The 15,049-nt window shown below is 45.4% G+C and overlaps 1 protein-coding gene and 1 non-coding gene across 5 annotated transcripts in view; both read left to right on the top strand.

Annotated features, from left to right (window-relative positions):
* The window catches only part of ZNF41 (zinc finger protein 41), a 49,478-nt gene that overhangs the window by 18,101 nt on the left and 16,328 nt on the right, over window positions 1-15,049 (top strand). Inside the window, exons 1-2 of one of the 4 annotated variants that reach the window (XM_059680420.1) lie at window positions 7,844-7,931; window positions 13,423-13,666. In XM_059680420.1, coding sequence (XP_059536403.1) covers window positions 13,595-13,666 — 72 coding nt within the window. In that variant the 5' untranslated portion in view covers window positions 7,844-7,931; window positions 13,423-13,594. Of the gene's footprint in view, window positions 1-7,843; window positions 7,932-8,331; window positions 8,623-13,422; window positions 13,667-15,049 lie in introns of those variants that run through there. The other 3 variants (XM_059680422.1, XM_059680419.1, XM_059680421.1) reach the window with 3 other exon arrangements.
* Window positions 2,720-2,839, top strand: LOC132225394 (small nucleolar RNA SNORA28). The gene has a single exon (XR_009450907.1). It is a non-coding gene; the product is annotated as a small nucleolar RNA SNORA28 (small nucleolar RNA).

The following is a 15,049-nucleotide window of genomic DNA, read 5'->3' as shown; positions in this document are numbered from 1 at the left end:
TGCTCTACACTGGAGATCGAGCCTGCAACTCAGGCATGTGCCCTGACTGGGAATTAAACCATGACCTTCTGGTTCCTAGGTTGACACTCAATCACTGAGCTACGCCGGCTGGGAAGGGCGAATGTATTTAATATGTGGGATGGATGTCAATGTTTGGGGACCGGAAGGTGGGCTATGGTAGGTTGTATAGTGGCTCCCCAAAAGATATTCATGTGTTAACTTCTGGAACCTGTGAAAGCTATCTTATTTGACAAAAAAAGTGGGGGGCTTTGTAGATGTGATTAAGTTAAGGATCCTGAGATAGGAAGATTATCTTGGATCTTCCAGGTGGGCCCTAAATACAATCGCAAGTGTTCTTCTATGAAAGAGGCAGAGAGATGACACAGACAGAAGAGAAGACAGTGTGACCACAGAGGTGGAGTGGAAGTGACATAGATGACAGCTCTGCTGACACCTTGATTTTGGCTCAGTGGTACTGATTTAAGACATCTCGCCTCCAGAACTATGAAAGAATAAATTGCTGTTGTTAAAAGCCACCATGCTTGAAGTAATTCGTTACAGCAGCCATAGGAAATAAATACACTTAGTTTCTACTGTCTCAACCAGCTCAATTTTTATTTCAACCCTAGTGGTTTCTCCTAAGTACAGATCCCTGTCCCAGAAGAGAGCCTGGTGGATTAGTGGATAGTGAAGGATTAACTCAGCAGGACTGAGTGTCCAAACCTTGCACATTTCAAAGAAAAGTTTGGGCCTTGCCAGCTCTTGGAAGATAACCTTAAAGCCCTTGGAAATATCCTGCCTGTTAAAATTATCTTTGTTTATCTGAGTCCATGAGCCACACCAGATAGTTTATTCTATCACTGCGATTTATGGCGCGGGTGGGGGGGTGCCTGAGCCATGCAGTATCAGCTTGAACTTTAGGGGGACTGAGTAACTAAGATCAGCCATGCCTATGTGACTGATCTCAAATACAAATTCTAGACATCAAGGACCAGGTGAGCTTCCCTGGTCGGCAATACTTCATGTGTGACCCACATCTTACTGGTGGAATTAAGCACTGACTAGATGACTGCTCTGGGAGAAGAGAATTGGAAACTTGCTCCTGGACTCTGCCTTATGTGCTCTTTTCCATTGCTGATATAAATATCTATCCTTTTGTGTGTGTGTGTGTGTGTGTGTGTGTGTGTGTGTGTGTGTGTGATAAACTGTAGGATCACATTCTCTGATAAGAATCAATAAAAACAGAAATAAATGGAAATATTACTAGAATATCTTAACCAGCTGGAAATTAAGAAACATAATTAATTACACCAACACTTGAGAAAAGCCATATAACCCTGGCCCGAGTGGCTCAGCTGACTGAGTGTAGTCCCATGCACTGAAAGGTCACGGTTCAATTCCCTGTCAGGGCACATGCCCAGGTTGTAGTTCAATCCCCAGTCAGGATGTATACGGTAGGCAACTGATTGATGTTTCTCTCTCTCCCTCTTCCTCTCTCTCTAAAATCAATGAAAACATTTAAAAAAGAGAAAAGCCACATAATGCTATTAATTAATATTAAAAACTATATAATACAATTCAGTAGCCATTTATATTAATAGTAAAAACTCAAATTAACAATCAAAGGAAACTACTTAAAATTTAGAAAACCATGTTCCAAAAATTTTCAGAAAGCTTTACACTAATTGGTAAAATGTTTAAATCATTTCCATTAAAATTGGCAAAAAGATAGGGATGCTCTCTATAATATCTATTAGCCAACATTATTTTATTTTATTTTTTTAAAATATATTTTATTGATTTTTTACAGAGAGGAAGGGAGAGAGATAGAGAGCTAGAAACATCGATGAGAGAGAAACATTGATCAGCTGCCTCCTGCACATCTCCCACTGGGGATGTGCCCGCAACCCAGGTACATGCCCTTGACCAGAATTGAACCTGGGACCCTTCAGTCCGCAGGCCGATGCTCCATCCACTGAGCCAAACCGGCTTCGGCGATTAGCCAACATTATTTTAAAGGTTCTATCTCAGCATTGTCCAATACAACTTTCCATAATGATGAAAATGTTTTCTATTTAATGCTGTCCAATACAGTACCCACCATAACTGAAACCAAGGTTTGGCTGCCTGACCTCATGAAAGCCTAACTCGTGGGACAGATGCTGGTAAAAAGGAAAGAGATTTATTCTAGTGCTGGAATCTTGAGAAGATGGGGGATTCTTGTCCAAAGTCCATCTCCCCACCTTAGTGCAGGCAGAGGATTTTATAAGGAGGGGGAGGGAAAGCAGAACAAAGAAATTAAGGGGAGGGGACTTAAAAGTTCTCTATGTGCAGGCCAGCACAATCCATTCTGATAAGGGTCTCAAAACTGGTCAAGGGATGGTCTGGTGTTTGTCATCCTGGTTTTATGGTTGAAAGTCAGCAAATCTCCTAGGCTAAAGGTCAGAGTCTGCAGTTTCTGAAATAAGTTCCTAGGATTCTTATACAAATACGTTGTTTATCTACAAGCTACATATTAGTCAGAGTCAGCATTTACAGAAACCATGTCAAAAAGAATAGTGCGATGGGTAACAATTCACAATTATTACACCACTAGCCATACACAGCTATTGGACACTTGAAATGTGGCTAGGTGACTAAGAAACTTAATTTAAAACTTTTTTAGTTTAAATAATTTTAAATTTAAATAACCACATAACTGCAAGCAGTACTAATAAGGAATAAATCTCTTTTCTTTTTATCAAAACTGTCAGACATAACTTAAACTTGCTATAGCAAGAAAGTCTAACCTATTCCAGTGCTCTCTCCTCTATCAGACAAGCTGTTATGTAGACTTAGTGTAAAAAAGCCATGTAAACTTAGTAACTACTGTAAGGGATAGTTAATAGAAGGACAACGAAAATAGAAGGAGAAATAATCACATCAAATATTGGATAAAAGAGACAATATTATCTATAAATGATATGATTGTACAATTAGAAAACCTGAGAGACTATACTAAGAAGCTACCAGAATTGGTAGGTAGTTTTGATAAGGAGCTATATACAAAATCTATCTATCTATATATATAAAAGGCTAATGTGCAAAGTGTCCCCTTGGGAGTTCGACCGGAAGACCCAGAGTTCAATCACTTGCTGTGATGTGTGCTGACCACCAGGGGGCAGCGTGGAATGAAGAAAGGCCCCGGCCAGCAGCTGGAAGGCCCCGATCGGCCCTAATTGTTGGCCAGGCCTAGGGATCCTACCCATGCACGAATTTCGTGCACTGGGCCTCTAGTATATTTATAAAAATGGGTACTTTCATTTTAAGTAAGCAGATAGGATTAGCAAATATAAGTTTTAACAATGACAACAAAAATTTATATATATCTAAGGATACATTTTATAAGAAGACTATAAAATACTAGAGGCCCAGTGCACAAAATTTGTGCACTTGGCGGGGGGGGGGCGGTCCCTCAGCCAGGCTTGGCCCCTCTTGCAGTCCAGGAGCACTTGGGGGATGGGGAGCCGGTCTAAGCCAGCAACCAGACATCCTTAGTGTTGCCACAAAAGCGGGAGAGGCTCCTGCCACTGCCACTGGGCTCTCTGGCCATGAGCCTGGCTCAGGGCTTCTGATTGAGCGGCACTCCCCCTGTGGGAGCTCACTGACCACCAGGGAGCAGCTCCTGCGTGGTGGTCAGTGTGCGTCATAGTGACCGGTCGTTCAGTCATTTGGTCACTTAGGCTTTTATATATATAGACAATACAATTCAAGTCAAAATTGCAATACTTTTGTTGGGGGGTGGAGGGCCATTCATTTTGAAACTTGATAAAATAATTTTAAACTTCAGAGTTCCTGGAAAGATACATTTGCAAGAACAAAAATTCAGATTACAGAGACACAATAGAGTTCAGATGAAATGAAACATATTTGTGACCTTATATTACAGAAATGGTATTTAATTCAGTGAATGCAAGGCAATGTGTTCCATAAAGGGTCTTGGCTGATAATGAATTTGACCTAACTCCTGCAACCATTACAAAATCTCCTTGCTCTTTGTGTTCCAGAAAATGGCTTACTGCAAAGAAGCTCACTTCTGTATATGACTTAGATAGGACCCACAGATGTCCCTCTTGCTTACCTACAACAAGTTTGGATACAGACCCTCCAAATTCCAATTATTTGCCTCACAAACACTGATTAATTGGTACAAAATGCTTGTTTGCTTAACTTCAGTCAGGTTTGTCTCTTTCCTACAGGCTCCTCAGCTCTGCTTTCCCCCAAGCCTGAGCGAGCACAAAAAAATGTAAAAGGGGCCCCCCTTCTCAGCTTTTCCTAAGAGTGAGCTGACCTGTCAGAACCCACTGGTCATTCCCCTGCTTGTGCAGCCTTTCCACACATTCTGCTTATCTCAGCTTGCCTTCTCCTTATCTTGGCAATCAAAGAAAGGGCCTTTTCCTGTTTGGTTATGAGATGCTTGCAGATTTCTGAGATGGGAGCTTTCTCCCTATTGCAACAGTCTTCCTTTCTAATTAGTCTCTTCATATCTACATCCGGATTTGTTTTTATTTGACACAACAAAAACAGAGCTTAACCTTGACCTCACGCCACATACCAGAGTAAATTCCAAGTAAATTAAAAGTTCCAGCAAAAAAATGAAGACAATAAAATAGAAATAAATGTTAAGACTGTTTTTAGGGTGAAGGGGTTGAGAAGTACAGATTGGTAGTTACAAAATAGTTATAGAGATGTAAAGTACAGCAGAGGGAATGTAGTCAATAATATTTTAATAACTATGGATGGGGCCTGGTGGGTACTGGAAATATCAGGGGACCACTTTGTAAAGTATACGATTGCCTAATCACTATGCCATACACCTGAAACTAATATAAAATAATACTGAATGGAAGCTGTAATTGAAAAAAATTAATTTTTAAAAAACAGTAAAGTGAGATGCACACATACACAAATAAAATAAAATGCACTTAATGGGCCACAGGTAAACTACGTGATATTTATTAAAATGAACTTTTATTGCATTCATCCTTAAAAAAAGATTACCTTTTTAGGACGACCTGGAATGAGGAAGGAACACCATGCAAGACAGGAGATACAGAAGCCAGAAAAGAAAGCTTAGACTTTTCTAATTACAGATCAAAGGACACATAAAACGCAAAGAACAAAAACAGTTAGGGGGGGAACTATTGCAAAGCAGGAAAGGGTTAATAACCCTGATGTACAAAGAGAGTCTACAAATTGATAAGAAAAAGACAAATCACTCCAAAGAAAATTGGACAAAGGATTTGAAGAATGGCAGAAGTCAAAATCGAAATGGTCAACCAACAGGAAAACATCCTCAGTTGCACAAGTAGTTAGGGAAATGCAAATTAAAGCAGTTTGATGCTACTAGCCAGCCGTGGGCCGGATCCAGCCCGTTTGAAATGAATAAAACTAAAAAAAAAAAAAAAGACCGTACCCTTTTATGTCATGATGTTTACTTTGAATTTATATTAGTTCACACAAACACTCCATCCATGCTTTTCTTCCGGCCCTCCGGTCCAGTTTAAGAACCCATTGTGGCCCTCGAGTCAAAAAGTTTGCCCACCCCTGGGCTAGCCCTTAGACTGGCAAAGGTTAAAGAGAGCATGGACAGCCACTGCTGGAGATTTGCCTCCATGAATTCATATTTTGCTGGTGAGAGCAGGAAATGTTACAGTCTTTTGGGGAAGTGATTTGGCTGTATCAATTCAACAACAAAATAGCTTTACCTGCATTTAATAGTAAAAGTTCCAAAATATAGGAAGTACAAATTGGTTGGTGCTGTGAAAACCTGACTTATCAACAATACAGTAGGACAGTGGTCGGCAAACTCATTAGTCAACAGAGCCAAATCTCAACAGTACAACGATTGAAATTTCTTTTGAGAGCCAAATTTTTTAAACTTAAACTATATAGGTAGGTACATTGTGATTAACTTAATTAGGGTCCTCCTAAGCTGGCCTTTGCTAAAAATGTCCTCAGTCTGATTGAGGTACGTTCGCTGAGGCCGACCCCTTCCAACTCTCCCATCCACACTCGTCTTGTATACTTGTTTCGTCTATCTCCTTTCCGAAAACCGACTTCTGCGCATGGGCCACGAAGTTTCAATCGCACTGTACGTGCACCCCCGCATGTGGTATTTTGTGGAAGAGCCACGCTCAAGGGGCCAAAGAGCCACCTGTGGCTCGCGAGCTGTGGTTTGCTGACCACTGCAGTAGGAGAATCTCTCTCTTCACTCAGTAGCTCCTGGGGAAAGCAGAAGAAAATAATCAGGAAGGAGATACACATTTTAAAGGGCTCTAAACAACCTTGTGAACCAATAAACACAGATGCTCAACACAACTGGAAAATTCAGTCTTTTCTTTTTAAAATATTTTTATTGTTGACTCTATTGTCCCCCATCATCCCCCATTTGCCTCCCTCCACCCTGCCCCAACCCCCCTAGGGCGTCACCACATTATTATCTGTGTCCATGGGTACACAGTCTTTTCAATCCAGAGATGACACATTTTTGAAAATTGGGCCCATGCTTTTTTTTTTTTTTTACCTCATTTTTATTGTTGATACTATTACGGATGTCCCCATTTCACTCTCTTTGCCCACCTCCACCCAGCCCCGGTCCCCCCTTCCCTTTTGCCATCACCACACTGTTGTCTATGCTTATGGTTTATGCATATATGTTCTTTGACTAACTCATTCACCTTCTTTCATCCAGGCCCTCCCTCCCTACAGCCCTCTGACAATTGACAGTCTGTCCCATGTATCCATGTCTCTGTACTTAAGCCTTAAGGCAAGTTTCAAGAAATTTCAAAGATAACATCATTCAGACAACATCTTCAAACTACAGCGCAATGAGGACAGCAGTCACGAACAGCCAATTAATTCACTTTGTGTTTGGGGAAACGGAAGATGGTGTGAGGAACTGTAAAATATTCTGCACTCCCTCTGAATTCTTTCTTTGAGTCATTAATTCTGAAAACAGGATGCTGCGGACTGGCGTGGCCCAAATTGTAAACTGCTCCTTCCGGCTGCATTTGCACACCTGCGGGTCAAAGCCCACTGAACTTGCACTTGATGCTTTGGTTTCCTTCCCCTACAAAACTCCTCTGGCAGAGAAAAGTCCCCACGCTCCAGGGGGCACTGCTCTGGGCTCTTCTCTCTGCCGCACCCGCTGAATAAAGTACCCATTCCCTTGCCTTTGGGTCTCAAAGCATTTTGTTGTTGTTGTTAATCCTCACCGAAGGATATATTCTTTTCACTGATTTTTAGAGAGAGTGGAAGGGCGAGAGAGAGAGAGAGAGAGAGAGAGAGAGAGAGAGAGAGGTGGATGTGAGAGAGACACATCGATGGGTTGCCTCACGCTGGCGCCCTGACGGGGCCCAGGGATGGAACCTGCAACAAGAATCCAACCCGCGACCCTTCCGTGGTGGCAACGCTCTAACCATTGAGCTAACCGGCCAGGGCTCAAAGCATTTTTTGCAGGTCCGACAGTGGACTTCTACATAATGCATGGGTGAAAAGGAGAAGAAAGTTATACATGAGCACTTGAAATTGAACACTAACGAAAAGGAATCAAAACTTGGATCTTTAGTAGTAGAACTTTAGCCTTAATGTTTATATAAGGAAAAACCAGAAAGGTCGATTAACCGTTTTTTAAACATGGGATGACATGCTCCAGGACAGGCGTCACCGGCCCCCCAGGTACTCCTGGCACAGATACCAGGTGTCTGGCACTCCATCACTTCAGCTCCCCGCCCAGCGTGGTTCACCCGCTGCGGATGACTTCCGCTTCCTGGCCTAAATCTGACACGTCCTCCTCCCCCCCACCCCCTCCGGGGGCAACGACCCAGGGTCGGTGACAGCCGAGGATCGGGCGATGCCCTCAGCCGGCGGGTGGACTGGGGCGCCTTCAGGTGGGCAAGCAGCGGCGCCCTGGGCTCTGTGCGCCAAATGGGGCTCTTTCAGTCCCCTGAGCAGGGGCGGCGGCCGGGGCCGGACCCGGACCGATCTCCCGGCTGCTGGGAGGACTGTTTGCAGCTGGGATGGAGGCCGGGGCCCGGGGATACAGCTGAGTGCCCGCACCTGCGTGCTGGGAGGGCACAGCGCCGGGCTGGGGACCATACAGGGGAGAAGTCCGGTTGGCACAGCCCGAGATCTGGCCCCGTTGGCTCCCGGGAAGTACCACGGGGGGGAGGGGGAGTCAGGGGGGGAGGGGGTGGGTGGGGGGGGGAGATCGGGCTGGGGACCACAGGCTCCAAGGCAGAAATGACCACCCTTCCAAGATGGCAACTCCCGGAGAGAGATTCCGGGACAGCCATGTTAGCTGCCGGACAAAAGTCACTAAAACAAATTGGAGAGGCCCCTCTACTCCCCCAGACACGCACACGCACGGAGAGGTCGCGAGTGCGCCGGGTGGCATTGCAGATCACTCCCCAGGCGACACCGAGCATGTGCAGGATGGAAGAGGCCCTCCAGTGCACTTTCAACACTTAGGGCTCCTGGCCTGAGTTTAACAGGGGTGGCGACGAAGGGCCAGGAAAGCAGCCACGGAATTCTGTGGGTTTTATCACGTGGATTTGGTCCTCAGTGATGGTGCCCTGTAGGGTGAGTGAAGGGGCTTCCATGAGGTCACTTAGGAGGCAGAGGAAGTGGGAGGACCTGCCTTTGAATTGGTTGGTCCTCCTGTATCTGTTTTCTGTGTCATGAATTTCTGCCCTTGATTTCATTATTTTCTTTTTTAAAAAATTCTTATTTTGAAACTCCTAACTGAATGTTTATCTCATTAATGTTCAATCATTACAATTTTATGATGTAATATAAGCATTAAGTTCATGATTTCCCCCTGGGAACACTTTAGCTCCATGTCCCAAGTTTTGATATGTAACATGTTCACTATGGTTCACTTCTAATGTTTTCTAATTTCTGCTGTGGTTTTCTCTCTGATACCTTGGTTACTTCGATATTTGATATCTCAAAAAGTTGAATTTTAAAAATAATATACTGTATTGATGTTTTACAGAGAGGAAGGGAGAGGGATAGACAGTTAGAAACATCGATCAGCTGCCTCTTGCACACCTCCTACTGGGGATGTGCCCTTGACCGAAATCGAACCTGGGACCCTTCAGTCCACAGGCCCACGCTCTACCCACTGAGCCAAACCAGTTAGGGCAAAAAAAAAGTTGACATTTTTGTTATTGATTTCATAACTACAGAGAGAGACTGCCATCTGAGTGATTATTAGGTGCAGGAATGGATGTTTTTAAGTTCAATACATACCACCAGGTTACTTTCTAACACTTGTAAAATTGGAACTCCCACCAGCAACCTATAAAACAGCTCATTCCAAGATCCTCTCCCACACTGAATGTTAGTGCTTTTTAAATTTTCCCCATTCTCAGAGCCAAACACAATGATATCTAGCTTATTTTGTTGTGTATTTTCCTGCCAACTAGTGGTTGAATGTCTTTTCCTCTTTATTAGCCATTGAAATGTACATATTTTTTAAAAATTTTTCTATCCTTTGCTCTTTTATCATTTGGGTGGCTTGTCTTTCTTACTAATTTGTGGATATTAACCTTGTGTCATTTCTTGTCATTATATTTCTTTTGTCTCTTTATATGTTTATTTTTATAAGGTGTGTTTATATATAATTAGAAGGAATAATAATCTGATTAAATATAAGATTTTATTCTTTACAGGTTCTTAGTGTCTTTTCTTGCTTAGTGAGTTCTCCCCATTTCATGCTTAAACAAATATATGCCTTAAATTTAACATTTTTTTGTTTTAAAATTTTAAATAATATTTCTTATGTTTTATCATAATTCTAGGCTTGCTAAAATCCTAGTGAAATTTTTATTTAAATGAGTCATTACATTTTAAATATGTTTTAGAGAGAGCAAGGGAGAGGGATAGAGAGATAGAAACATCCATGAGGGAGAAACATCTATTGGCTGCCTCCTGCACGCTCCCTACTGGGGATAGAGCCCACAACCTGGGCATCTGCCCTGAATTGAACCATAACCTGATGGTTCATGGGTCAATGCTCAAACGCTGAGCCACACCGGCTGGGCTATGGTTTTAATTTTTTATTTTAAATATTTTTATTGATTTCAGACAGAAAGGGAGAGGGAGAGAGAGATAGAAACATCAATGATGAGAGGGAATCATGGATCAGCTGCCTCCTGCACGCCCCCTACTGGGGATCGAGCCTGAAACCTGGGCATGTGCCCTTGACTGGAATGGAACCCGGGACCCTTCAGTCTGCAGGAAGACACTCTATCCACCGAGCCAAACCAGCGAGGGCTGTGGTTTTAATTTTTAAAGTTAAATTTTAATGCAACTGGAAGTTATTCTGATGTGGGGTGTGAGATGGGATCAATGTTTGTGTTTTCCATTTGGTTGGAAAATTTGCCAGCACCCATCATTCATGAATACCCCTTTCTAACTCAATTAAATGTTCATTGGGCCATGAGACTTATTGGTTGGGACATTGAGATGCTGAATGATTGATTCACCTGTGATTACCAGTCTTTGGGAGTCAGATTTCGGGGGCCTAGAGGAGTCATTGACTTGCACCTGTGGACATCAGTAATTGCAGGACTGTGTGAATTGAGAAGTGATGGACCGGAAGGTCTATTGTTGAGGATTTTATGGGAGTCACTGATTCTATATATGGGCTGTGAGTTACAGGGTCCTCTAAGCAGTCAGGTTTGGCCCCCAAGGAGCCTTAAGCAGATCCATGGTTGCTTTTCTATGGAAACCAGTTGATGGCACCTTTGGGACACACTTTTGTCAGTGTCAGTTGATGATGTAGGAGCCTGTGCAGACATGCTGGTTTTCAAAGCCCAGATGGGAATTGGAGGGAGGGGGGCAGGCAATGAGTTTACATTTTCATCTTTAGCATAAGAGGGTGGGCTCTACAAGTTGCTCATAATGTACATTGAATTATACAGAAGATTGGTTTATGCACATGTGACATGGTCACCTCTCAGCTGAAGCACTGTGAAGGCAGCAGGAAACAGAACTAATGTTTACTGTGACTGTGCCTTGTATAAAATACCTTACGGCACAATAGTTAAGAAAATGCACTTCGGAGCCAGGTATACCTGAGTTTATGTCCTTCCCCCTAATCTGAGTGATCTTGGAGCAAATTTCTTAGTATCTCTGACTGGCTCTATCTCATGGTAAATGGTAATCTATATAATAAAAGCCTAAACCAGGGGTCCTCAAACTACGGACCGCGGGCCACATGCAAATACAAATACTGTATTTGTCCCCGTTTTGTTTTTTTACTTCAAAATAAGATATGTGCAGTGTGCATAGGAATTTGCTCATAGTTTTTTTAAAACTATAGTCCGGCCCTCCAACAGTCTGAGGGACAGTGAACTGGCCCCCTGTTTAAAAAGTTTGAGGACCCCTGGCCTAAACGATCAGTTGGAACGACCAGAAAGACCAGTTGCTATGATGTGCACTGACCACCAGGGGGCAGATGCTCAACGCAGTAGCTGCCCCTGGCGGTCAGTGTGCTCCCACATGGGAAGCACCGCTCAGCCAGAAGCCTGCCTCCGCAGCAGCGCTAAGGAACAGTGGGCTGAGCAGTAAGGAGCAGTGAGCAGGCAGGCAGTAAGGAGTGAGGGGTCCTGGACTGCGAGAGGGCACAGGCCAGGCTGAGGGACTCCCCCTCTCCCTCTCCCTCCCCCAGTGCATGACTTTCATGCACCAGGCCTCTAGTAATAATAATAATAATAGTCCACAGGATGAGTGTGAAAATTAAATGAGTTATCTAGTAAAATATGCCTGGCATGTTATAATAGCAACTAGGGGCCCGGTGCACGAAATTCGTGCACTGGGTGTGTGTAGGGGGTGTGTCCCTCAGCCCAGCCTGCCCCCTCTCACATACTGGGAGCCCTCAGGCGTTGACCCCCATCACCCTCCAATCGCAGGATCGGCCCCTTGCCCAGGCCTGACACCTCTGACAGAGGTGTCAGGCCTGGGCAGGGGACCCTCATTTCCCCCCATCACTGGTTCTGCCCCCAGCCCAGGCCTGATGCCTCTGGCTCAGGCATCAGGCCTGGGCAGGGGACCCCCAGACCCCTCCGATTGCTGGCTCTGCCCCTTGCCCAGGCCTGATGCCTCTGCCAGAGGCGTAGACCCCCATCACCCTCTGATCACCTGATCGGCCCCTTGCCCAGGCCTGATGCCTCCGCCAGAGGTGTCAGGCTTGGACAGGGGACCCCCATCTCCCCCCGATCACTGGCTCTGGCCCCCGCCCAGGCCTGAGGCCTCTGGCCCAGGAATCATGCCTGGGCAGGGGACCCCCATCTCCCTCTGATCGCTTGCTCCACCCCCCGCCCAAGCCTGACGCCTCTGACCCAGGCTTCAGGCCTGGGCAAGGGGACCATCATATCCCCCCAATCCCCGGCTCAGCCCCCCCGCCCAGGCCTGATGCCTCGGCCAGAGGAGTTGACCCTCATCACCCTCCGATCACCAATCACCGGATCGGCCCCTTGACCAGGCCTGAGGCCTCCGGCAGAGGTGTCAGGCCTGGGCAGGGGACCCCCAGCTCCCCGCGGTTGCAGGCTCCGCCCCTGCCCAGGCCTAACGCCTCTGGCTGAGGCGTCCAGCTCGGGCAGCGGGGACCCGCAGCTGCAGCGGCCCCACGATCGTGGGCTCCGCTTTAGACCCAGGCAAGGGACCCCTAGCTCCCGGGACTGCCAGCTTCGACCGTGTCCAGCTCCCATCGCTGGCTCCACCCCTACTTCCTGCTATTACTGGCCAGGGCGGCAAAGGCGCCTGATTCTCCAATCATGGCTGGGGGGCAAGGCAAAGGCGGCCCCAGGGCCGCCTTTGCCCTGCCCCCCAGCTCTTAGCTCCCCCCTGGGTTTCTGATCACTGTCAGTGGCAGGGGGCTTCTTCCTGCTTTCCCTTTCGCCTCCCTGCATTGTGCCTACATATGCAAATTAACCGCCATCTTGTTGGCAGTTAATTTGCATATAGCCCTGATTAGCCAATGAAAAGGGTATCGTCGTACGCCAATTACCATTTTTCTCTTTTATTAGTGTAGATATTTAATTAATGGTGTGTGTTCTAGGTGCTAAGTGAAAGAGTACTTTCAAAGCCTCACTTCATTTAACTGTAACAACCATACGAGACAGGTATTTTTATCCTGTCTTAAGATGAAACTCAAGCAAAAGTGACTTCCCCAGAGTTGGAATTCAAACCCTCATTTATTTTACAACAAATCTCACGAGTTTTTCCCATATTCTATACTAATAGTGGGTGTTGGTTTTATTGAACTTTTCTCTTCCACAATGTCCAGCACAGCGAGCTATCCCTTGGTGCCCCCAGGAAGCATTTCTGGGGTGAATGCTGGTTTGACTAACCATATGGACACTGTCTTTCCAGGTTTCTTGGGGTCTCCTTGGAGCTCCTGGACCAGACCCCACAGTGAAGGCTGCAAGATCTTCCTTCTGGTCCCAGAAGCTCTGGTTGAGTCCACAGATGCTGTCTGGCCCTAGACTCCTGGGAAGAGCGAGTTGTCAAGCAAGAGAGCCTGAGGGCTGAGGCCCAAGTGAACATGCCAGCCAACCAGAGCTCTCCCCAGGGGAATTGGTCCCAGGCTGCAGAGGAACATGGCAGGTTGTGTGAGGTGAGAAGGGAGCAGACTCCAGGGGCAGGAATTCATTCAGTAAAGAAATACTCCCGACCTGTCACCAGGACCTCAGGGCAGGGGCAGGTGGGTTAGAGGGGCATCAGATTCCGGACTGGCTGCCTCTAAGACAGATCATCCTCCTGCTGTGTAAGCACCACGTGGCTCACGTCCCTCACCCAGAGGAGAATGTGATGTCTGATGGAGGAAAGGTGGGACAGGAGGGACAGCGCCATACCTGGAGGAGACAGGCCGTTCCCTGCAGGGTGTCTGCAGGCCCTAGCCAGGGAGACCTTACATCCTGGCTCCCAGCACAGACCCTTCACTCTCCACTGGCTCTTTGCAGATGCTCAGCCGATCCCCACTAGAGCCTCATTTTCCTCTGGTCTCTTAGGATTTGCTGATTTCTCCTCTATCCTGATCTAAGACAGAAAAATCCCTTTTCTTTCCGTCGTAGGGTGACCACAGTCTCCAGGGCCTTTCTAGTTCTTCCTCCTTTCAAAGATGAACAAAATGGCCTGAAAAGGGACGTGACTTGCCCTGGTGGCTGAGATTGTAAATGACAAATACTGGACTGGAACCCAGTCTCCAGAGCGTGTCCTCCACCCTCGCCACACTGCAGCCTGGACCACGTATCCCACTAAAAGTTCCCCTGGAGATTCAATAAACAGGAAGACGATGACAGAGCCAGACCCTACCAGACAGCCCCCTCCTTCAGACTGTCCTGTGGACGCTGTCACCTATGGGATAGGCTCATGTCACAGAGGCTCAAGGTCATGTGGTAATTAGGATAATATTAAATTTTTAAAATTTATTTTTATTATTTCATAATTTGACAATAAAATGTTAGAAAATTCAGGTAAGCAACTACAAGAGAATAAAACATTACTTGTAAATTCAGCACTACCCCTAATTGGCCAGTGTTAACATATAGCTCTATTCCCTTTCAGCTCTTTTCCCCTTTGTATGCGCATGAGTGCATATGTGGGGGCATATGTGTGGGGCTGTGAGTGTGCATACATACCATACACATATACATTATATACCTCCAGTTTATATAGCATTTAAGTTGCCTCCATATTAACTTGGCAGTTTAACATAATTTTCTAGGCAGTCAGTCTTTTTCTTCATATACACATGATGCATAGCATCATGTCTTTTGGATAAACTATAGTTAACTTAACCAGTCTACTATATATGCATTTAAAGTGTTTCAGGGTTTCTGTTATGATTAAAACTGCTGTGGTGAAATTTCTACACTTAAATCTTTTTGCTCAAGTCACTAAAATTACATTTTGATTCATACTTTTTCAGCCACACACTCTTTCTCCTCTACTTCTGGAATTCTGATGACATGAATGCCAGATCTTTGCTTATAGTCTC

This window comes from Myotis daubentonii, chromosome X (genome assembly GCF_963259705.1).
Source record: "Myotis daubentonii chromosome X, mMyoDau2.1, whole genome shotgun sequence".
NCBI classification, from domain to species: domain Eukaryota; kingdom Metazoa; phylum Chordata; class Mammalia; order Chiroptera; family Vespertilionidae; genus Myotis; species Myotis daubentonii.
Note: the sequence above shows the minus strand (reverse complement) of the source record. Positions and strands in the feature narration are given on the sequence as shown.